Source organism: Aptenodytes patagonicus, chromosome 15, assembly GCF_965638725.1.
Source record: "Aptenodytes patagonicus chromosome 15, bAptPat1.pri.cur, whole genome shotgun sequence".
Lineage (NCBI taxonomy): Eukaryota > Metazoa > Chordata > Aves > Sphenisciformes > Spheniscidae > Aptenodytes > Aptenodytes patagonicus.
Genome location: NC_134963.1, coordinates 11,445,130 through 11,468,127, shown reverse-complemented (window position 1 = coordinate 11,468,127; position 22,998 = coordinate 11,445,130). Strand labels below are relative to the sequence as shown.

Sequence of the window (22,998 nt, the reverse complement as noted above, 5' to 3'; positions counted from 1 at the left end):
TCCTGGCTACTTTAGATAACAGACACTGTTATACAAGATTTTTTCCAAGCTTGAAAGCTACATATTTCTTCCATCATTTTCATGCACATTTTTGTCCCTAATTAGAATTTTACTTTAATGAAACTATCTCAAAACACTTTACAGACCATGAGTTGCATGTTTATCACCTACTCTTGGGCCCAGTTACACCGGTACAAACCCCATGCCACTGCAATGAACTAGGATTGAATTAATCAGGATTTACACTGATGAAGCTGAAAGCATTATTTGAGTCCTTCTACACAAGATTAACTGTCAAAAGATACTCTTTCTCTCCCCCATTATAACATGCTGCACATTAAGAAAATGGAAGACACCCAGTAGGCTTTTTATAGGGGAATTACAAAAAAAAAAAAAGGGAAAACATAGTCATGGGGCAAACAGATTTCGTGTGAAAAGCAAGTATATAGTGGATCTGTTTTCCTGCCGAGTTGCAATATTAATGGTAACAAAGTGAGCTCTCATCTTTTTTTTTTTTTTTTTTTTTTTTTTTTTTTTTTTTGCTATGGCCAGGAACATGGGACAGAATCCTGTAAATGGACTATGAGGATTCTCATTCCCTTTGCTTTGAATCAGACTATAGATTATGAAAAGGACGTATGGTACAGTAGCAGAAGGCCCTTAGAAGTAAGTGAAGTCAAAACCAGCAATGTAATTTAGTCTTTCAGGAGTTTAAAGATAGATCCTGGTCATCCATTTTAGGGTTTGGGGTGGGGATCGGTCGTCGTCCCCCCCTTTTTTTTCCCCCTCCCCTTTTTCTTCTCTGTCCTAGGGCCCCCTCTAGCGCTACCAGAGCAGACAGTGTGGCTCCCAAATGACACGGGATGAACTTTGGGCACGCAGCTATATAGAGATGCGCTCACAGCCTTGAGATTGCACTCCAGCCAGACCTGCCACATGCCTTGTTCTTATTCATACATGACATTTTATTAGGGATAAATCCATCCATAGGATAGAAAATATTTTTGAGATAATATACAGAAAAGCCCCTTGACATCCATAGCTACTGTGCTGTTGCATCTGAGCACTGCAAAGCTGCATTCCATATATAGTCTCTAAGGCCCCAACTCTTTTTAAGGGTCAGCTGTGGCCAAAAGAAATCCACAGGCAGCAAGATGCCCGCATTACGTCAACAAAGCTGCACAGAGGTCGGTAAGCTCTAAGGCAGCTTTGAAGACTGTGGAACAGGGGTTTTGGAGTTGGCTAACAAGCGCTTGCCGATGGGGTGTCATCCTCGTGCATGCATTAGATAAACAGCAGCAGGAACAAGGAGAGATGTGTCTTTAAATCCCTGGTGAGATTTGCCTGGAGTCTCTGAGTATTAATGTGAAAGAGCCATTCAAGTGCAGATAAGTCACCCTCTAGAAGCCAACAAACCTCAGATGCTGGTCTGTTACCCTTCACAACACTACCTGTTGCACTGTGCCCTGCGACAGCAGCCGAGTCCCCCACAGGAAAGTTCTCACAAAGGCGTAACTTGGGCTCGTACAGTACCACGGGGTTACTCCCAAAATCCTGACACGTGCTTCAAAGCTTAGCATCAGTGGATTCCTAGTCATCAGATAGAAGAAAGGGAAAGATAGCAATTAGCACTCACAGCACCTACACTGAAGTTCTTACCATCATCTTCAACTGCAAGAACAAAGCTTCTTCATGCCAGCTTTACATGACTAAGTAAGAGATCATAAGATTTATGCCTGCTGCTTTTTCTTCCGAGCATCCCAATTCATCTACCCTGCCACCTTTTTTCTTAAAGACTATGACAAGCACCTGCAGGAACAGAAATGAGCTTTGCACGGTGTGCAATACCGTACACACAAGCTACTGTAAGCACAAGGTATGTACATGATGGATTTTTCAGCTTCATTGAAATATCAACACCACTGCCAAAACCAGAATGTTGACTTTAATGATGGGGTGATCCCACCCTGGATGGTAAAATTTAGTCTGTTCTCACCTGGCCTCTCTGTTTCCATTCAGTCCATTTTGTCTCCTAATCAGCTTCAGCTGCCATGCCTTCCTCATCTTTTCCTGGTCCCTTTCTCCGTGACCATATGGTGTTTATTTTGGCTGCAAAAGACATTAATTTCATTATTCATGAGGAAATCTCATTCTAATTAAAACAAACAAACAAACAAACAAGAGACAACAACTGACAAACCCTAGTACATGATAAAATTAAGGAAGATACTCAGTATCTTCCTTGATTCAGTATTTTAGTTGTGGAATGAAACATTATTAGCTTTTGAAGAACAGCATTTCTGAGACAGTGGGCAGAAGCCACTAATGACAGCTATGCCCAACAAAATTAATTCTTAGTAAAACACTAGTCCTTGTCTCAAAGATACAAATTCTCAATGGTCTTGACTATACATAGATTATATAATCCTTGTGCCAGGAAATGAAACTGCATTAAAACACAGCCAAATCCCAGTACGATATGCCTTAACAATGGTGATCAGCGAAAGAGATCTTAACCATGTGTAAAAACAATGCCCAATAACAGCACAGAAAGTATATCAACTATCCACAAATTACTCTCAACATCTGATTCAAAATAATTTCTTTTTCCATTTGCTTTGGAAAAAAAACTTTTTTGCTATTTGCCTGGAAGTCTTAAAAGTTTGGCTTTTCAGTAGCCAAAACAGATTTGCTTTTTAACAATTACTGGGGGGGGGGGGGAGGGGGACGGGGACGGGGACAGACAGACAGAAAAGACAGACAGACAGAAAAGACAGAAAAGTAAAAGCCTCCCCCTCACCCCACTTAGCCACAGACCTTACCTTTAAGTTTACTTTAAGCACCAGACACTCCTGTCCCTATAGCTTCACAGGGAAAAACCAAACCAAACAAAAAAAATACAAAAGCAATATACTTCAGTAGCTGCCATTTATTTGTCTGGCACATTAGAAAGACACCTGGGAACACTGAGATTTCAGAAGCAATGGTTACCCAGTAAATCCTGAAGACAGATGTTGTGTTTACATTTGATATGCAACTTGGTAAGTTGGACCTTGCCTATACTTGGATTTCAAACTATTACAACTAGGATTAAACTGAAATCAAAGAAATTACTTGAAGTAAACTCATAGCTAACTGCAGTTTTACCATGCTTTTTTTTTTCCTTGAAAATTCCACTGAATTATATTGCCAGAAGATACCATATTAAGTGAATATTTCTGTTTGTAAGGATTTGAAGTTCCTGCTCCAAGTACCTTTAGGGATGGTGCTTCAGACAAGCATTGTATGTAAATGCATCCAGTGATCTTGGCATCTTCACTCCAGAATATGGCTCCTTGAACTGAAGAACTACATAGACTGTACTTACAGAGAGACGATTTCACACAGACAGAAGGAAGGACGGCTCCTTTAGCGTACATCAGCAGTAACAGCATTGTGGAAGATGGCCCACAGCTGAGCAACACACTATTTAGTCATTAGCAGAAGGGCAGGATTTGAAGGAGGTGGTCTGTGTAGTTGTCTCAGTAACTTCTTGAGCTTGAGAAAAAGTCCTTGAGCTACCCGAGAGCACAATGTGAATAAAAGATCACAGATTAAAAAAAAAAAGGAAAAACAGGTAAGAGTTTTGAATATAGGATAAAACAAGTTGCACAGTTGTGTAGTTTGAAGATTAAAATCAGTTTAGAGCAGATCAGCAAAGTTCAGCTCTCTTTGTTGACAGGAACAGTTTCACTTACTGTTCTAGCTTTCCTTAACCAGCAAAAAATTAAATCCTTCTCAAAAAGCAGGACTAGAAGTCAAAAGAAAGCTCAAGATTAGGCATTTTAGCAAGCTCTGGAGAAAGAAGGGAAAAAAAAAGCAAAATACCTAATGCCAAGGAATCCTTGAGAATAATAACAGAAAACAACCATTTTCAGTGACCAAATTCAATTAAGAAAATTAAATGCTCTGTCTTCATAAATCAAACCTATGCTAGAAGCGCGGACCTAAGAATTTAAATGTGATCTTAAAGTTAGCCGTACATTTAAGAATATACATTAGCCAAAAAGCCTATGTAGCCTACTCTATTTTGGTGAAAGAGCCCTATTTAGAACTACATCCTCCGAGTTGAGTTCCATTTCTCATAAGAAGCCGATTTCTTTTTTCCTGTACTATCTTCTAAAAAAATAAAGATCATGTCTGATTATTTAAAGCTACCTTAGCCTATTACCAGTCAATGACTATACAGTATGCTACACACCGTATTTATAATTTACACCAAATTAAAAAGCAAACACTGAAAATGTATTACTATTGAAAATACCCATTTGCTTTTACCATTCGGTTACCTGACCTTTTCCACATCAGTTGCATCCAGCTCACCTATCACTTGTAGTAAGTGAACAAGTTACACAAACAGTTGCTAATACGCCCAAGATGGACATGCTCACTTGCTTACAAATTACATTTTGTTAAAAAAAATAACCCAGAATATGAGAATAAAATTACAATACTAAGTTTAATGCTGCTTCTTTTTATCCAGGGTCCATTCACCATTCTTACAGTGAATGAGAGCGATCACTGTAATAGTGGATTAAATGCTAATTTGTACAGCCAAATAGTCTATGTGATCCTGTTCACTGTGTGTTGTCTTCCCCCTTATGCTGTTCATAAGCATTCAGAGATACTCAGGTGAAAAAGAATTCAGATCATGTCTCAGTGGGGAAGTGAACCTGTTGCAGGCAATCTTGGCAACACTGGCTGATGCAGGTTCTGGGTCACACAAGACCAAACCCATCCAAAGAGCTCTGGCAGTCTTCAGAAAAGGAAGAGGCTGCTCCCCGCCCCCCCCCGCACTTCCTCCACTACCTTCTTATCCAAGAAATAAAAGGAAGGGAGGAGTAGTACTTTTTCTAGAACCACGGCACCTTGCCCTCTCAGACAAACAGAGACAACGGTACATTTCAACTTTATTAGAAAAAAACAAAAGTTTATACAAAGCTCTGCATTTTACAGAAAACCAGCTCCCCCAAACACAAAGAAAACCGACATTGCAAGCTGTATGCATTTGCTTTTTTCATATACATACATATATATATGTACATACACATATATATATGTGTGTGGGCGCATGTGTGTGTATATATAGTGTGTGACACTTTTTTTTTTGCATGGTTTGCATTCATTATTTTACAAAGTTAACATTTAGTAGAAAAAAAAAAGCATCTTTGTTACCATTATTTTCTCATATAAATAACTGTGAGCAGTCCCTCTGCAGATAGATAAAAAAACACCTTTTCGTGTCATTCTGTAAAAAACAGACATTACTGAAATGGTATTGAGATCTTTCAAGTTTTTTCAATACCACCATAAAAATATCATCTAGCCCCCAATTCAAAATGCTTGTCCAAGGCATTAGAAGAGAAAGGACTGTAAGACAATTCTGGAAAGATCAGTTCTTTAAGCCAACATTCAGGTAGATAATTTTTGCTGGACCTCATACATTGGTGTGAAATGAGCACAAACAGGAGGTCAACCTCTCTGCCTGCCTGGAAAAGCTGGTTCTTTGCCTATTGTCACTGAGTCAAATTCCAACAAAGCACCCAGCAGTGCCAAGGAGCTGGCAGACTCTCAGCTCACCCTTCTCGCCCCACCACAAAACCATAGACCTTAATGCAATTAAAACCTCCACCAGCTCAGCAAATTTTTCCTACTCCATTCACCTCAAAAGGAGCTGTTGGACTAATTGTGGCATGGCTAGACAGACATTAGGTTGTTGAATTACTGGGAGAAAAACTTAACTAGTGGGGAAAATGCAAAACGACAACTAAAAGGAAGAAAATGCTATAGAAAAGAGCTACTGGAGTGACTCCCAAGGCTCTGGTTTGAAGAAGCAGGAACAGTAGAGAGATGTGAATTGCAGCTCAAAACATTCTTGCATTTACTGAAGTTAAAGGTGACAGAGTGGTCCAAATTAATTAACTGCCTGGTAAACAATCATTCTTTCTGTCAAGCACCATGATGGGGAGAATGGCGAAGATTTTGAAGGCAATACAAGTGGTAGTGGTGATAACAAAGGTAATGAAAGCGAAGAACACAATGATGTAGATTAAATGGAGAGTAATGCCAACGAAGATGTTTCGACTGCCAGAGATGCTGGCAACAGGAAGAATGGTTATATGGTTGGTGTTGATGATGGCCAGAATTCATTCATATGTCCATGTAGTCATCATCTTCATCAGTATCACTTTCCAGTGAGGACTCCTGGCTTGAGGTCTCTAAGATTTCCAAAGCTGGCTGACAAAGGCTCTCCTTCTTTACATTCGCTGCAGACTGAGCAGACAAAATAGCAGACTGATCCCAAAAAGAGAGAGAGAGAATATATTGCTAAATAGTCAGGATAAACCCATGATCACAGGGACAAAAGCCAACTGGTTGCTATTCCTTCACATTCAATAGCTCTCTTACTTCTATAAAAGATATGGCATCCTAATGTGAAACAACATAACATTTACCAGTAGGCTTCCCCACAGTTAATATTCTGCTAGCTGCCACTAACCTAAGAATTGCAATTGCTGCACTAGCTCCCTCACCCATTTTTGTAATTCTTTCTAATTCCCTCAGAAAAGAGGTAAAGACTAGAATAGCTATGATTTCACCCACGGCCAATATTTCACCAGTCCTTTAAAACTGGCTCCTGCTGGTAACAGCTAGCATCATCTTCCACTACTTATTCTATCTGGCTATGAACTGGGGACAGGAACTGTTGCTCCTTTCATACAAGTATTTTATTGAGGGGAGAATTAAGACAAAAACAATAATCTAAAAAAATTACTGTTTCCCTTTTATTACCTTTAATTTTTGCTTGGTCTCTTCTGAAATGCTGCCCTTTGGAGAAAGGAGGGTGGGAGTGGGTGGAGTGACAGTGATCTCAGGTGGAAATTTGGTGACAGATGAAGGTATGAAAAGCTTTGGCATGTTGGGCAGAATGCGAGTTTTTACTCGGGTGCCATCTGTCTTGTTCTGCTGACTTCCCAAAGTCTGTGAACTGGAGCTGAGTTCAGGCTTGGAACTGGAGGCTAAAGAGAAAATAATAAGAAAAAACATGTTAGGAAGCTATCTAGGATTTCAGATGTCAAAGAAGAGGGAACAGTTCATTGTTAGACATATGGCTGGCTCAAAAGGCCTTTCTTCAAGCCTTGCTTTAATTAAGGCTCAAACAGAAGAAGAAAGCACCTCAAGATTCTGTGACAACTGGAAACCAATAATAATTTAGAGAAATCTTACTGGACAGCAGAAACTCAGTCTGACCAAGCATGACAAGTGGCAGTGTAGCACTGATCCATCTATATCTAGTTAGAAGGCTACAAACACCATTTTCCCACTTGTTTCAGGTGCAATCATCTTATCTTTGCATTCTCTAACTACCTCTCCATTCTGTAATGCAACAAATAAAGCTACTTAGCTTTACTTATGAGCCGTAATTTCCTCCACCATAGCATTGCCTCTGTAATTACTGAGATAGCAACCCCTCAAGAATTTAAGAAAAATATATGGTAACACCTGTCAAAATTTCCTCATTACTCTCTTCAAATCCTGCCATAAAAACTTCCTGGTGTGCTCATGCCACTGTCTGCCACACTAGTTTTCAAATACTTCCCAAGCATCTCAACTTGTGGTCTTTACAATGCAAACTTGCTCAGACAGGACTCATCTCATGAAGTAAAGAGGGATCTGGCCCTTCCTTAGGCACTATCACATTACAAAATAATATATATGCAACAATAACTAGAAGACAACAATGCTTTCACAGTAGAAACTGAGAATTTGTTAAAAGAGATTTCTTGATTTCTTACTAATAATGCTGCTTCATATGGAGTCAAAATTTTTTTTTTTTTTAAAGTTATATGAATGAAAACACCAGAGTCTATCTCAGACTGGTAATAATGACAGGTGTTCATATACAGTTTTACAGATTCAGTCCTGTCAAATCCATCTCTTGCAGATTTCTGGAACTGACATGGCCACTTAAACACAGCAAAATAAAATGCCAGCTTCCTGATGCTATCCTGAAAACAACCAGCAGTAGAACTAACTACTAAGGGATGTAAAATTGAATTGTATGTTCTCAACCGTACACAAGAATGTAAGAACTACCATGACAGATGAGACATGGCTTTCCATCAACGTCACTGACCCATCTCCATGGGCAGCCAATCATTTCAGAGTAGAGTACCAGAAACATTGCAGTAATCAGACAGAGTAATCTGCAGTAATCTGCCTCTCACAAACAAGGAAAAACGAGATACCCCAAACATGAATATCTAGATTATGCCCACCTGAAATACCAAGTTTTACATTTTTTCAATTAAAACACCAACTCCTACTTCTCTTGGGAAGGGGGCAGAGGCGGGATAGAAAGCATTAACTGCTGTAATGCTGTTTTTTATGTTTACTCAGACTGAGTCAGGTTTTGTGAAAAACCGTCTCCTTCTGCTAAATATTCCAATAGTGTAATCCAAAGTGTTGTCATATCGCCCCATATAAGATTTCAATTAAAAGAAAAATTCTACTTTAAAGGATGCACAAACTATATAGCATGATAGCCTGGTACTGGGAGGTGTTTTATTTGGCTTTGCTGCCGTGGTATTTAGCATGTGAGTCATGCATCAAAAAGAATAACCATTAAGGGACGACAAGGCACTTTCCCAGGAAGCTGGGACATTGCCAGGAACGCCTCTAAACTCTGGAATACTTGACTGGAAGGCAGGCAGAGAAACTGAGGAATATGCATCACAGCTATCCAATCGATCAACCCCTCCAGACTGATCCTCAGCTAACCACCCATTTTCAGAATTCTTTGAAGCTTAGAAAGCTCCTACCTTGGGTACAAACGTGTCCGGAATTTGTGCTGGTCACCGATTCCACTTGCCAGCAAACAGGCTCTGGCGATGGTGCAACAGTAGCCATTTTCATCTGCTGACAAAGCCGTGACTCCTGTTGCTGAAATCCAAGCCCCTCCAAAGGCACTTCAAGCTCTTCTTCCTCTTTATTAATGAAATATAATTCACAGATTAAGAGACATCCTGAGCTCTCTCCTAAGCCTCAATCCTTTTGCTGTCTAACCAACTGGTAGAAATTTTTTTTTAACCCTTGTTCTATTTCTAAACCGTAACATGACTGAATGAAATTAAATATTGGCAAGCTAAGATAGCAATACCAACTTTTTCATACTTGGTGCCATCAATTCAAACTCTTAAAAAAAAAGTAAATGTCATTTAAAAAGCGAAAGAAAAAATTCTTGTGTATGACATTTTGTTATCTCTGCACATCTGCAAGAAAAACACATGCAACTGACCATTCTCCTTTGGAGATGTGAGGGTTGAAACACCTGCCACACATGCAGAACAAAATCCATCACCCTAAATGATGAGCCAGCTGTGATTGATGGGTCCCTCTCTGATCTGCAACCACAGGTACATGCTACACTGAAGTGCCGCTTACTGGTAAGTAAGATTAATTACTGTGAACATCCAGTAACAGGGCCAAATCTGTTTTTTATGAAACCAATATCAAGTTATACTAAATGCTCACTTTTCACTGATATGTCCACTGTACCTCTATAAATACCTTAGTGTAAAATTCCCACCTTCTGCTATTACAGATCTTGGGATGTTTATAACTCAGAATCTGTGTATGTGTGTGTACAATCACTTTATTATGTACCAGCTGTATCTGCTTTTAAATTAATGCAGTGTTAAACCAGTTTCCTTACACACTGAGCTGCATATGGTACATAACGAGCAATTTTCACTGAACTATAGAGAGCTACTGATGCCCTTTCTGGGAAGGGCAGACTGAAACAGCCTTTCAAGGCTATGGACACACAAGCTAGCTCTTATTCTCTGATAAAAATGAAGATATCCTTCAAAAACAAAGGGCTGTCTAGTCTAATTTGAATCACCTTATATTTACACAGGCTAAGGTGTGCACAGGCATCTGTCACAGACCAGCAGATGCAATGTTTATTCACAATCTAACTTGCTCTAAAATTCTTTATATGTCCACGCTCTAAATTAATTTAGGATTTTGACAGTATGATGTCTTAAAAAGAAATATATATTTCAACCTTTCCTCATTGGAAAAATACTCCCACCCCCTCAAGTGTTGAAAACACCTCTCCATCTTCATCAATGTAGGTAAGAACTTGGAATTTACCATGGTAATATTCTCCTGTACGAGAGTTCCCCTTGCAGAAAATGCTTAAGACAACATTATAGCTTAACAGCTTGGTAAAAGTCAGATCAATGCAGTTTGAAAGACGCAACTTTTTTAATGAATTAGATTTTCTAGGGTTCTTGAATAATTTGTACAAAAAAAGGCTTACCAAAGCAGGCCGTAAGTTCTTTCATCCACTAATTTTCATTGGTAAAGAAAAGAACCCATCATCTAAACTTGTAGCTGATAGCCAATATAAGCCTTAGGATAAATGAGTTTGCTTGTAGAGAATTCTCCAGTAGTTCCCAAAAAGGAAAGGTCACACACTACAGCACAAATCACAGGCAGCTTCTGTTCTGTGATGTTTCACTCACTATCAAGCACAAAATGGAAAGGCCTAACGCAGAAGAATGTATTTCTCATTCTCAGCACTCACTTGCACATTTCTCTATGGATACTTCAAAATACAGCATTGGAAGTAGGAAAATAATAGTTGCATCTATAGTGTATTAATAGACCAAATCAGCTTAAAAACAACACAGAAGGAAGTACTTAACTACAGGAATCTTGACTAGGAAAATCATAATTCATTGTTTCCCTGTTTAAGAAGCAGAGGATAGCTGAAGGATCATTTTATGTATTTGCCTGCCCTTTCTACCAGATACACGTAGGATTTAACTATGTGCTGACAAAGTACATGAGACTGTACGAAGAAGGATCAGCCCTAATGTGGCCTGAAGCCAATATACACATATCCCATTACACTGCTAGTGTCTGACAATAAGCTGTAGTCTAAACCCAGAAGACTCCCACACTGAAATGGCTACAAGACACTTGATCAAAAGGTAGAAAGAAACATTACATCAACATCTGAAGAAAAGCAAGATGAAAATGATGATTTCAGAAGATTACCCTACAAGACAGCTAAGAAGTCAACTCCTTTTTAACTTATTCCAACGCTCCAAACTTACAGTCTTAAGTATCTAGGGTAAGTACTAACAGACTCTTTCTTATCCGCTTATTAACCAAGAATACAAAACCAGTAATTAATTTAGCAGATACAATACTATATACAAATAAACTGGAAATCCTACAGCCTCAACTACACTGCTAACTGAGAACAGTTTTGTATGTACTCAACTCCTAAATTACATTAGGGAGTTATTAGTTCACCATTCAGAATAAGAGCTCTGATTTGCATTATTGTTTAATGACAAAACTCTACCTCTTATGCTGATTATAATCTTTGTTTAATTATAAGCTATATCATTGTTTAAGCTGATTTGCTGTGTTTTAACTAAATTATGCCCCACTGACAAAGGCTCTTTTGAGCAGCCTATTTCTAGGAAGATGCTACAAGACTGCTCTCAGTCTATGTTCTTTTATGAGCAATCATCATACTCATATGCATCTCCATCTTCCATATCATATTTGTTTTTGTTGTTTTTTAAGATCCAGTTTTATAGTGTAGTAAAATTAGATTTACCTTGAATAAAATTATGTGTCAGCCCTTTTTCACGTAGAAGTGAATGGAAATGAAAGGGCAGGAGTCTGGCACACTAAGCGTGTATTTCTATCACTGCACTTCCGGAAACACCACTTGTTAATATTCTATTAGGCTGCGTCTTTCAGCACATGAGAAATCAAGAACGACTGTCTGTTAATCAATCCCTTGCTGTCAGAGGTCTTAAATACAGAGTGACCAAATTCTATCCCCTGATTGGGTCATACACTTTATTCTTTTAGGACTGCGCAATTTTTAATTTTTTTTTTTTCTAATAGTCACTTGAGTGGCGTTATTTCTAAGTTAAAAATAAAGTTAATGAACAAAATATTTTTTAAAATTCTGGAAAATTACAAGAATTGGTTGTTTCAAGTGTATATACCATAATTTATACTATTTATACTTTAATATAGTGCACAGATATTTATTATATCTTTTTCATTACAGATGAAAAGGGCAAAAGAGAGAAGGATAATCAAGAAGAAACACACAGTTGGATCTCCTATTATTTGTCTAAACCAGATTTCTGAAGAGACTATCTTGGTATTTGTCTTGTGGAAGATGCTGTTATAGCCCTGAACATTATGTCCCAGTTTTTCTAATAAAAACTTTCCCCAGGGAGGTAAAGACTCCACTAACTCATGAGCCACAATATTCTGCACAAGTGCAAGAGCACAAGAATGTAAGTACAGCACATTCTGAAGGTGTTCAGAAGCTCAGACTTAATATCAGTTAACAAATCTTTCGGTAATACCCAGTACTTGTACTGTCCTGGCAGGTTTTCAAAGATTAGCTCTACAAACCCAGTTTAAAATAAAATCAGTTTCTGAAGACGTAATATGCGACAGTCACTTGTCTCCAGGCTGAAGATGGGACAGGTACTGTACTCTGGAGATCTATTTAGCACACTCACCTTACAACACAACACACAAAAACTAAGCACATAGAAAAAACACAGATTTGCAATGCATATTATTATTTATATTGAAAAGTTCGTCTCCAATCGAGCTGAATTACAAGTATTTTTTTTTTTAGCCTTTCCTTTCCCAACAACTGTCTAAATACATATAAAATAGTATACACATAGAAAGAGGGTCATCATACCTTTCAACATCTCCCTGCTTTAGTGAGGAAGAAACAAGCTGAAAACAATTCAATGCAACAACCTACTCCAGCTTTCCTCTCCAACCTCTTTCCACTTGTTGCCAGGGTAACCAGTGTTTGCAGATGCCTATAGCGGGCGCCTGGGTTCATGACTTCATCACAGTTAATATTCTCTCTCTCGGTCTCTCTTTATACAGAGAATACACTATATACATATATCTATAAACATATAGATTATACAACTCCTGCAACTGTTTTTATACTGAGACAATTTACTTTGCTATTCTGATGTGTATAAAATGAAAAATAACACCGTCAAAAATATTTACTTGGCAATTTGCAGATGTGGAGAAAGTTTAAAAGCAGTAGTACTGTAACCAGTAAACAGCTGCTCTGGTCTCTCTGCACTGCACTGTACACTTAATCATTTGATTTTGTCATGCTGTCAGGTATAAGAGACATTAACATTACAGTGTTATAAAACATTTTATGTGGAATTTGAAAAAATCCTTTAGTCATGCACTAAACCTATTACATGACAACTGAAAGACAAGCCCAGAAAATGCGACTAGTATCTGGAAAAAATGTTTTCCAGTTTCTGATGGAAGCAGTTTGAAGTATTGTATCCTTTAACATATCTGTGCTATAAGCAACTTACAGTGCATGCACAAAACATCATTTCATTATAGCAAAAAGGAAGGAGCTGAGCTTTGAACTCCAGGACAGAATACTAACATGATTTCAAAAGCAAATGCTTAGAGAAATGAACAGACAACAGCTTCAAGTGCTTAAATAAAGCACTTCCACCACTTGCCTTCATCGCTCTGCAAAACACCTTCCCCAGCCGTTCAGTGTGTCAAGACAAAAAAACTGGAAATACATTACTATGATTTAGCAGATCTGTACTACCTTGCCTTCCAACCACTTCAAAAGAGTAAGGATTGAATTCTGTGTGCCTGCAGACACTAGGAAATACTTATTTTACTACTCCCAGTAACAATTGGTTTACTTTGTATTTTAATGGCCACTCACAGCACATGCAATTGTTCACAGAACTGACTGTTACTTATTTACCATACAAAGTAGATACTATTATTCCGGGTTTTTTTGTGGTGATGGAAATGGGTCTGATCCTTCGCCCCCTCATGCAGTGGAGTAAATATCTTACCACATTTCCAAATACTAGTGCTAATGTAAAAACAGTTAATTTTCTGTATTCCATCTGCCTCGCCCTCCAGAGTGCTGGGAATTAATACAGCTTTTTTCCCCATACAGCAGTTGCAAAGGCCACGGAAAGCTTGAATTTGAAGGAGCTCAGAGTTTCCTCGTACACTGTGCTACTAAGTCAACGGAAAGACTGCGCTGGAACACAGGTTGGTTCAGCTGAACACAGTTCGATAAGGATGCTGACCTACAGAAATAAAGGGGGCATTAGCCCTCAAATTGTATCTGCCATGAGGTACTACCCCACAGCAGGCAGTGAGACTACTGAGTTCATCATAGGATGCAGTAGGTATACTTGGTACCCTTTCCTTACACATTTTCTTTCTCTAAATTCATTCCAAATATCCTGCCATGACATTTATTTCTAAAAAACCACTACCAAAAAGTCATAGCTGTAGAAGTAAGTATTTGACTTGAAATGCTAAATTCAGGAAATTACATTCAAAGCTGACACACAAAGCCATGTGTTAAAAATTAAGCATCAGAGTAATTTTGGAGGCGAAAAGCTACAGAACACAAGTTCTATTGCCCCCTGAAATGAAAGAAATTCAAGCAGTCTGGTGAACAGAAGTTCACACTGTAATAACATGGCATACTGCTATATTTATCGCTAGGGTCCTGAACAGAGAGAGTCTACTGTACAATTATATGAGACATACCCCAAACTGCTTCCTAATGCCAAGGTCAGCTGTCACAGAACAACATTAATGTGAGTAAAACTTGTAACAGGTGGCTGCTCTGAAAGTGCTTCCTGGAAATAGTCCCTGGCCCATACTAATTCCCAAGCTACCAAAAAAACGTATGGGCCTAGATCAAAAAGACAACAGTTCAACCACACGAACTTTCAAATGGCATTATAAAAATACCGCTAATTGATATTTATGTTTTAATATCTGACTCAGCAAGCACAGATCATTTGGACAGCATCACATAGTAGCACCTGGGGATAGTAAGTGTCATTCATTTGCGGTCTACTGCTTCTGAATTTTATGTACTAGTTATCTAATGAAAGTCATAAGACCTTTTCTTCTCTGTCAGTATTTCATCCTTCTTTGGCCTGACAGCCAGCTAAGCACAATGCAAATTAGCAAAAGCAGCTGTTAGAAAATTGTGGGGTGTCATTATATTCTTTTAAGAGATTTTTCTAAGAACTTTGTAAGTAACGTAATACCTGTGCAGCAGGCTTACAACTAGGTCTCTCTTCAGTCTTCTTTTGTACAGGAATATATGTAAATTTTATGCTGCTGGCAGTAATCTAAAACTAGTGAAACTGAAACATACTGTAACAACATAGCATCATTACCATGTTCTTTTACAAATCTTTTTACAAAAGGTCTCCAGAAGGTGTGTTCCATTAGTGTAAGATATCCATAGGCCAGCGACTCCCTGGGATTTTCAGGGGGATCTAAGGGTGCACAGGGCTAGAGAGCCTCCTGGACCACAAACCTGTCCAGCCTGCACCAAACCCCTGGCTACATATCTCACAGGCCACAGTTAGGAAGCTGCCATTCCTGTCCTATTTTTCTTACTATCTAACATGGGTACATAAAAACGATGACAGTTTAATTTCAAAGGATTTTCTGCACAGCATTGGATTGAATAAATAAAACTTAAGAAATTTGAAGGGTAAAGATCAGAAATAGACATTAAGTGTACTGAAAAACTCTTCTGGAATGAATTTGTTGCAATAGCAAAGCAAATCAGCGTACTTCCAAAGGGAAGAGGAAAAGACATGACTGACTGGTACTGTTTGAGCACTAGGCAAAAGGGAATTAAGAAGTCATTCACCACCAGGAACCCCCTGCTGACATTCAGCAGTGAAGTTGTTTTCAGAGTGTACCCATTGTGCAAAATAAAAAGCTTCATGAAAAGCAAGGATCAGACAAGGGGAAGTGAGAATACCAACGCCAAGGAGGCTGAAACAGCAAGACATCAGAGAGAGCAAATGCAGAGCTAGCTGAAGGCAGTCTGGTTGATTTCTACTAGTGACTTTGTAGTCACTAACAGGTGGATAGGAGCTTCTACCCTAGGATGGTACAAAAGGCGTGGGGTTACAAATATTTAAAGAAGAGTTTTTAAAGCCTTGGGAACTGAGGAAGACAGCTGCTGAAAACCAGGGTAAGTCAACATGGGAAATGAAGGAGAAAGTAATGAAAGTAAGTTGCAAGCGACACAAGAAAACAGAGCAGAACAACGTGCATTTGAGAGAACCCTCATGCCAGGTAACTGCAACATGGAAGAGTGCTCACATGAGGCCACAGGTCCTTGCCCAGTCTAACCTTTTCTGTGTTTCAGCTTTTTTTGAGCCATCTGTTGAGAACAACTCTGTGCTCTAAAGCACGATTTTGAATTCAGCAGAAAAAACAAGGTAAGACACTGATTGCAATTAAGAGGGCTGAATGTTACTACTTCCAGTCATTTAAAGAATACCTGAAAGTTTGAACCGAAATCCATATTTAAAATAAGGCATGGCCAATCAGAGCCAAGTACTTTGGGCATTTTGTGTAAGCAGAAAGTTTTCAGTACACTGAATTACAGGCTCTTAAAATCTGCGTTTTGTCTTTAGAAATTTATGACAAGCAAACTCAGAAGACACTGAGATCAGTATGTGGCTAAACAATCTCCATTGTTTCACTCAGATAGAAACAGGGACAGTGGATGTCCACTGATGTTTGGATATCTAGAAACTGTGAGGAATCAAGGTGAGCCCTTGTGCCATGCACTGTTTCAATACGAAGACAGATGCTGTCAATACAAAATTATAGAGTTGACAAATTCTTTGCAGTACTTCCCTCTCCCTTACATAAATTGCCTCAGTCTTCTGAGAACTCAGTATCAACCTAAAGTCATGTATCAGTTGTTAAAATAAACTAAGCCGCAGACTTCTGGGAAAAGATGCTCTTTCCATCTAAAAGTACTCTTATGACTCTGACGCCCAGTTAAAAGCCAGGATGAACTGCCATATTACAACATCATTACTGAATTCTTAGGACTTACCACTTCAAAACCCTCTTTATTTTGAACATCTGTCTTTTAGGGAGTCTGCTGGTGCCTACACGCACTTAAACAATTTAACTTCATTGCTCACTATTACAATAGTGCTACTTACCTTTCCACGCAACCATCCTCACTTGCATTTATTTCTTGTGCTTCTGAAAATCTAAAAGTTCTACAGGTTGAAATATATTTACACTTCTACTTGCCCTGTTGTGCCTAGATAACAAACATCTGAAATTATAGCAGGATATTCACATGGCTTATGGAGTGCAGCTTCCCTGCACACTACAGAAAAAAACCTGTCTTCCTTAGCTCTGAATTTCTAAGTTTGGACAGCTATATCGTGACCTTCTTGTTTTTATATTGAAATGCTTAGGCCTTAAATGGCCATGAATTCAAGGCGGGGGGGACTGTTACTCTTCTGCTCCGATTTTATATTCCAATTTTGTAAATAGCTGGCTTTAAGCAGAACACATTACTTTAAATAATTCCAAGTATAAAAACCTTCTCTTGGTATCAAAACTCAGATGTGAATGTTTTCCTGTTCATTCCTTATAAGAATCGTTATTAAAATAAGGACAGCGAAGAAGAAAATGTCAAGGTTTTTCAGCAATTTAGAACAGTGTAATACTGGAACAGTGTGACAGGCTGGAGAGGGTTTATCTTAATTGTCCTATTTTAGTTTCCCCAGAGAAAATTTTAGGCTGAGCCACAAAGGCTAATAGTCCCATGTACATTTATACCTAAACGTAGGAAGCTCTCGTGCTGAAACTACCACTATCATCACTTTGCTGCTGGACTTCATCACGCTGTATGCTGTACCAGTTAGACATGTACTAAACAAAATATCACTAAAATATTTACATAAGAAATGAGTGGCATAGCATCAACATTGCTTGGAAAGCCATTCCTTTTTCTGGGTGAAGTCACAGAAAATGATAGCAGCTAACACTCTCTGATGTGGAATACTTTCACATGAACAAATAGATACAGGAGGAGGTGACACAAGACAAAAAAGATGAAAGCAGATTACTCTAAAAATGGGAGGAGTTTTTACAGAAACAGAGCTAATGAAAAGCAAATGAAAAAGGGTTATAACAGAATTATAAGTAATTCTTTTTAGAGGAGGTGGATGCAGAGATAGGAGAATTAAAAAGAAAAGAAAAAGAAAGGACACAGCAGTAATTGGTGTCTCTCTCAGCTAGAGAAATGAGCTGTCAGGTAGGTCTGAGAGCCAGAAAGCCAGATACAACACATGCATTCAGCACTGGAATGAGAGCTCTGCAGAGAGAGCCTCTTGATCTTCAGACACAGTTTCAGGGGTATAATTTTGGCAGCTAACCCTTCCATCTCCCTCAACCAAGATGATGTATAGAAAGCATGAAAGAAGAAAGAACAATATGTTAACTTTACAACCCTAACAAAGCCTAGGAAGTCAAAAGATTAAAATAAACGTTCCAATCACTGCAGCGTGGCCTGGGAAACTGCAGAGAGGAAAGCATGTCAGAAATGCTCGTGAGTTTTGTTTGAAAACCAAAGGAATGCGTGAGTTCTTATCTGCATTGTCATTCCTACCAGTCTCCTTATTAAGTGTACAGCAACTTCACAGAAGATTCATTTTTTTTCTCCCCTGTTATCTAGGCACAAACCTGAATTACTCCCTGTTGAACAAGCCTGCCAAGATACCTTATGACACCATCCAACTCCATTCTTTAGCTTCATAAGGACAAGAAGAAATGTGGTTTACACATTGACTAAGCCATTCCTTCCTTATCACTCCCCTTTCCTTTCTTCCCCTCCCAAGACAATCTCTCCCTAGATTTGTGAAAAAGGAAAATTAGATTATTATAATGCAATTGCTAATATTGGATGTTAAATTTCAATTTTGTCCTGTACTCAGAGATTAGCAAATCAGGAGAACTGATTTCTCCCTAATTTGCTCTTCGTTGCTGACAAATTCAGATGATTATGTGCATTCAGATGCCAAGGCTGATTACATATGGAAAGAAATGAAATACCAGAAGTATACAGATAAAAATTTCAGAAAGTCACAATACCAGATTAACAAAACATCCAGACTAGATCAGAGTCTATTCATTATTAATTAATATTATGCACCATTAAGTCTCACAAATCTGGGCACTATTTCCACTGTATCCTCACCTGTCACTTTCCACAATACCTGTATGTATATGGATCATTCATAGCTTTATCTGGGCTCCTATGAATTTGTCTATGGCATTTTGTGAGCAGTGTTAGGGCCCAAGCTTGTGAACAGATGGGAGTGAGCACAAGCAGCAGCAGATGCTTTTTCAGACAGTGTTCCTGCTAAGGTTGCAAGAAAGTACAGGCTATGGCAGGTGCTCTGCCACCTTAACATGCGCAGTGTCCCACAAATAAGCACAACCATCTCTTTTGGGCACCCAAGACAAGTCTGAAATTGGGTCTAATCTTACTTCATTCCCCAAAGTGGATCAGTTACTGCCTTGCACAGTGATTTTGACTACTGCTAACGAGCCAGCCTGCCATGAGAGCAGTAAAGAAAAAAAGACAGCATTTTCATTTAATTCTTTCCTCATCTAGAAAAACCGTATAGGACCAAGTACATAACACAGTCCTAAACAAATCACACAATCGTGCTATAGAATAAGTAACATTTGTTCTGTTTCTTCAATACTTTTCTGTACTAGGGCTATAAATAATATATTCCCAACATTCCAGTCCCGCCAGATGCTTCTTTTCTCAAATGTGAAAAGTAATAGTGGTGATACACTAACTTTATGAACCATGTAGAAGCTTGGAATTTTCAGTGTTATGTATCTCCACACACATATACAGGGCAGTGATAGCTATGCATCTAGTTATGTTAATCAGACACCTCTAAGTCAGATGTAGACTGTCCTCCAGTTTATTTCAATTGCAATCAATTCGAACTTTTTTTAAAGATTTAAGGTATTTAAAAGAACTAGATCCTCACCTCTCTGAAGAAAGCAAAACAAATGTTTTTATTCTACTAGAGACTTAAAATTCTCTATTTAAGACATACGACTATTTTTAGGTTGCTATTCCATGACTTCACATGCAAGTTACATAGACAGTGGTCACTCTCTTAATCTATCCCAGTAATTAAAATATGTATTAATTATGTAGATGTGCCCAGTTCAGGACCAAGATAAAAATCTCTGCTTGTGTAGCCTTTTGAATGTGGTCTAGTGATCAGAAAATGGGCCAGAATCAGAACTCAGGCACTGACTCAACATGTGGCCTTGGCAAACTGATTAGAGAGGGCCAAAACATTCTGTGTCCCCGAGACTTACCATGTGCGAGATCACTCATGCTGGGAGCAGTCTCTGCATTTTGACTCCGGAGATGCTCAGTATCCCTGTGTGACTCCTGGGATGGAGGTACTGATGATGCTGAGGAGGAGGAGGATGAAGAGGAAGAGGCTGGTTTGGATTTGGAATGCAGATCATTCAGCCTCAGGAGATTTTCAGGAGTCACAGTCTCTGGATTCACTGGGGTAGGATGCAGTGTGGCTGGCGTTACTGGGAAGAAGCTCTCTCTGTTGTCCTTTGTATGCTTCGGGGTTGTGGGTGTTTCTCCTGTGGACTACATAAAACAAAAAGGGGCAGGCAGAGACAGTGAGAAAATACGTGCCGGTAATTCTGCGTATGCTACCTGCTTCAGTGACAACTGCAAGCAGTACAATGTTTTGTAGACAGAAAACACTCTCTCTAAAGTGAATATAAAAATCAACCACTATTATAAAGAAATCTCTCTCCTTTACAGATTATTTTTCTGTTCTTTATGGTCTATTTATCAAACTAGCACTTGAACATTTATTCATATTCACATTTATAATGCTTTATTTAACAAATCCCTCACAACATAACATACGTTCCTGAACTCTGTTATTAAGCATGAATTACAAACTCCTATGAACAGAAACACACTTCTTTCATTTAAACATATGTTGACAAACCCTTGACCTGAACAAACAGATCTGCAGTGCTTTAAGAGAATCTGCAAATTATTAAAAGAAATTATTCTTAGTGAATGATGTGAGAAGAAATGGAGAAAGCAGAAAAATGCATTTGCTTGCAAAGTAAGTGATCAGCCTAACCCCAAATCATAAATTCCCAATAACTGCAGAACTGAGTAACATTGGTGTCCAACTTAGAACAATGCTGTGGAAGATCTGTTGCCTTTGCAGAAATAACAGTGGCACCAAGAGCGACACTCTTCTCCAAAGCCAGAGCTAAGAATTTAATGTGGTGTCATTGATTATATAGACAGAAGGTAGAAGGGTGACATAAATTCACCAAAGAAGGGAACAAAAGTACCCATAAAACAAGTATCTTCTCTATAATTTTTATCAGCAATCAAATAACATATTCTTGCCTGTGAGGCCACAGAATGCATTTATTTCATGCTCCTTACAGTCTTCATTTAATTGAGGCTTATTGGACCGTAAAAGATATGGTTGAATGGAATCCTCAACTGTTTCATTGTCTGTCTCATACCTCTACCATGAAGAAAAACTCGTTTTAACCATAGTGATAGAGTATGAGTGTTTGAAATAGAAATATAGAGTTCTGCTGTCAAATGTAAAATCAAACTGGGCCCTAATGTTCTAGATGACCAAAGTTTTATTACAATGCCAGAAGAGTCAGCAGAATTTCACTGAGAGAACAGAGTAAATTTCAGCTGGAGAAAGTACATATTTAATATTCAAAGGTGGAAAGCACACAAGTACATTTTTTTAAAAATAATTGATGGAATGTATTTTTGAAGTTCCTGAACTTGATTAATTAATCTCTAAAAAGCATACGATTAAAACCTGCCAGATTCTACGTGCACACAAAAAATAAAATATAGCAGCTATATTCACAACAATTACCATATTGGATCGAAAAAGGTCTATTCTGCCTCTGAAAGCAGCAAGTTTCTGATGTTTAAAGCATCAGTTCCAAAGCTAAAGGTCTCAAGACACACAAATGGGATCACACAAACCTGAGGGAAATTAAACTGCAGAAGACAGCCTTAAGCCAGAAGTGAGATCACTAGAGAAAATGTTTTCAGCTGTGATTTAGAGGGAAAACCCTTCACACCCATGCACTTCATTAACTTACATAATACATTATGTAGAACCTGACATTTCTGTGCTTGTACTGTATCCAAAATTTTTTCAGCAGAAATACATGAAGGTACTACTAGTTAGGTACATATCTGTTAAAAATAGATCTGCATCTCAAACTGCATTTCTATAAAAATGCACAGCTATTTCCACAGACAGAAAGAGGACATTTGGAAAGTAACTCAGCAATATTTGGATGGTACTCAGAAGACAAATGATTAGTGAGAGAAGGAGCACAACATCATAGAGTAATTCCTGCTAGAAGGGACCTCTGGAGGTCTCTAGTCCAACTTCCTCTTCAAAGCAGAGCTGACTTCAAAGTTAGATCAGCTTACTGAGGGCCCACGTCCAGCCCAGTTCCAAATATCGCCAAGGACAGAGATTCCACAACCTCTCTGGGCCCCTGTTCTAGTGCTTTACCACCTTCTCAGTGAACAATTTTTTCCTATCACTTCATCCAAATTTCTCTTGCTGCAACTTTAAATGGTGCCTCTCATCTGGTTCCTTCCTCTCTGCTGAAGATAGCAATTCCATAACCCCACCCTCCATTGGTCTTCTCCTCTTCAGGATGAAGCAACCCAGCTCTCTGTGACTTCACTGCCATAAGGGCACACCGTTGACCGGTGTTCAACCTCTTGTCCAGGGCTTCAAATCGTTTTTGGCAGAGCTGTTGCCCAGCCACTTATGTTGCACAGGGGTCATTCTGCCCCGGGTGCAGGACTTTGAATTTCTCTTTGTTGAACCTTCAGGTAGTTCCTGTCAATGAAATCCTCCAGTCTACCAAAGTTCCTTTGAATGGTAGCCCTGCTCTCCAGCATACTGACCATGCCCTCCA

At 38.7% G+C, this 22,998-nt stretch overlaps 1 protein-coding gene across 4 annotated transcripts in view; it reads right to left on the bottom strand.

Moving 5' to 3' along the window:
• Window positions 1-4,937: 4,937 nt before the first annotated feature.
• The window catches only part of CABIN1 (calcineurin binding protein 1), a 120,140-nt gene continuing 102,079 nt past the window's right edge, over window positions 4,938-22,998 (bottom strand). For all 4 annotated transcript variants that reach the window (XM_076352545.1, XM_076352547.1, XM_076352546.1 and 1 more), the window contains exons 35-38: window positions 20,344-20,635; window positions 8,862-9,026; window positions 6,832-7,058; window positions 4,938-6,333 (exon numbers count right to left, since the gene is read on the bottom strand). In XM_076352545.1, the coding sequence (XP_076208660.1) occupies window positions 6,190-6,333; window positions 6,832-7,058; window positions 8,862-9,026; window positions 20,344-20,635 (828 nt within the window). In that variant the 3' untranslated portion in view covers window positions 4,938-6,189. The remainder of the gene's footprint in view (window positions 6,334-6,831; window positions 7,059-8,861; window positions 9,027-20,343; window positions 20,636-22,998) is intronic.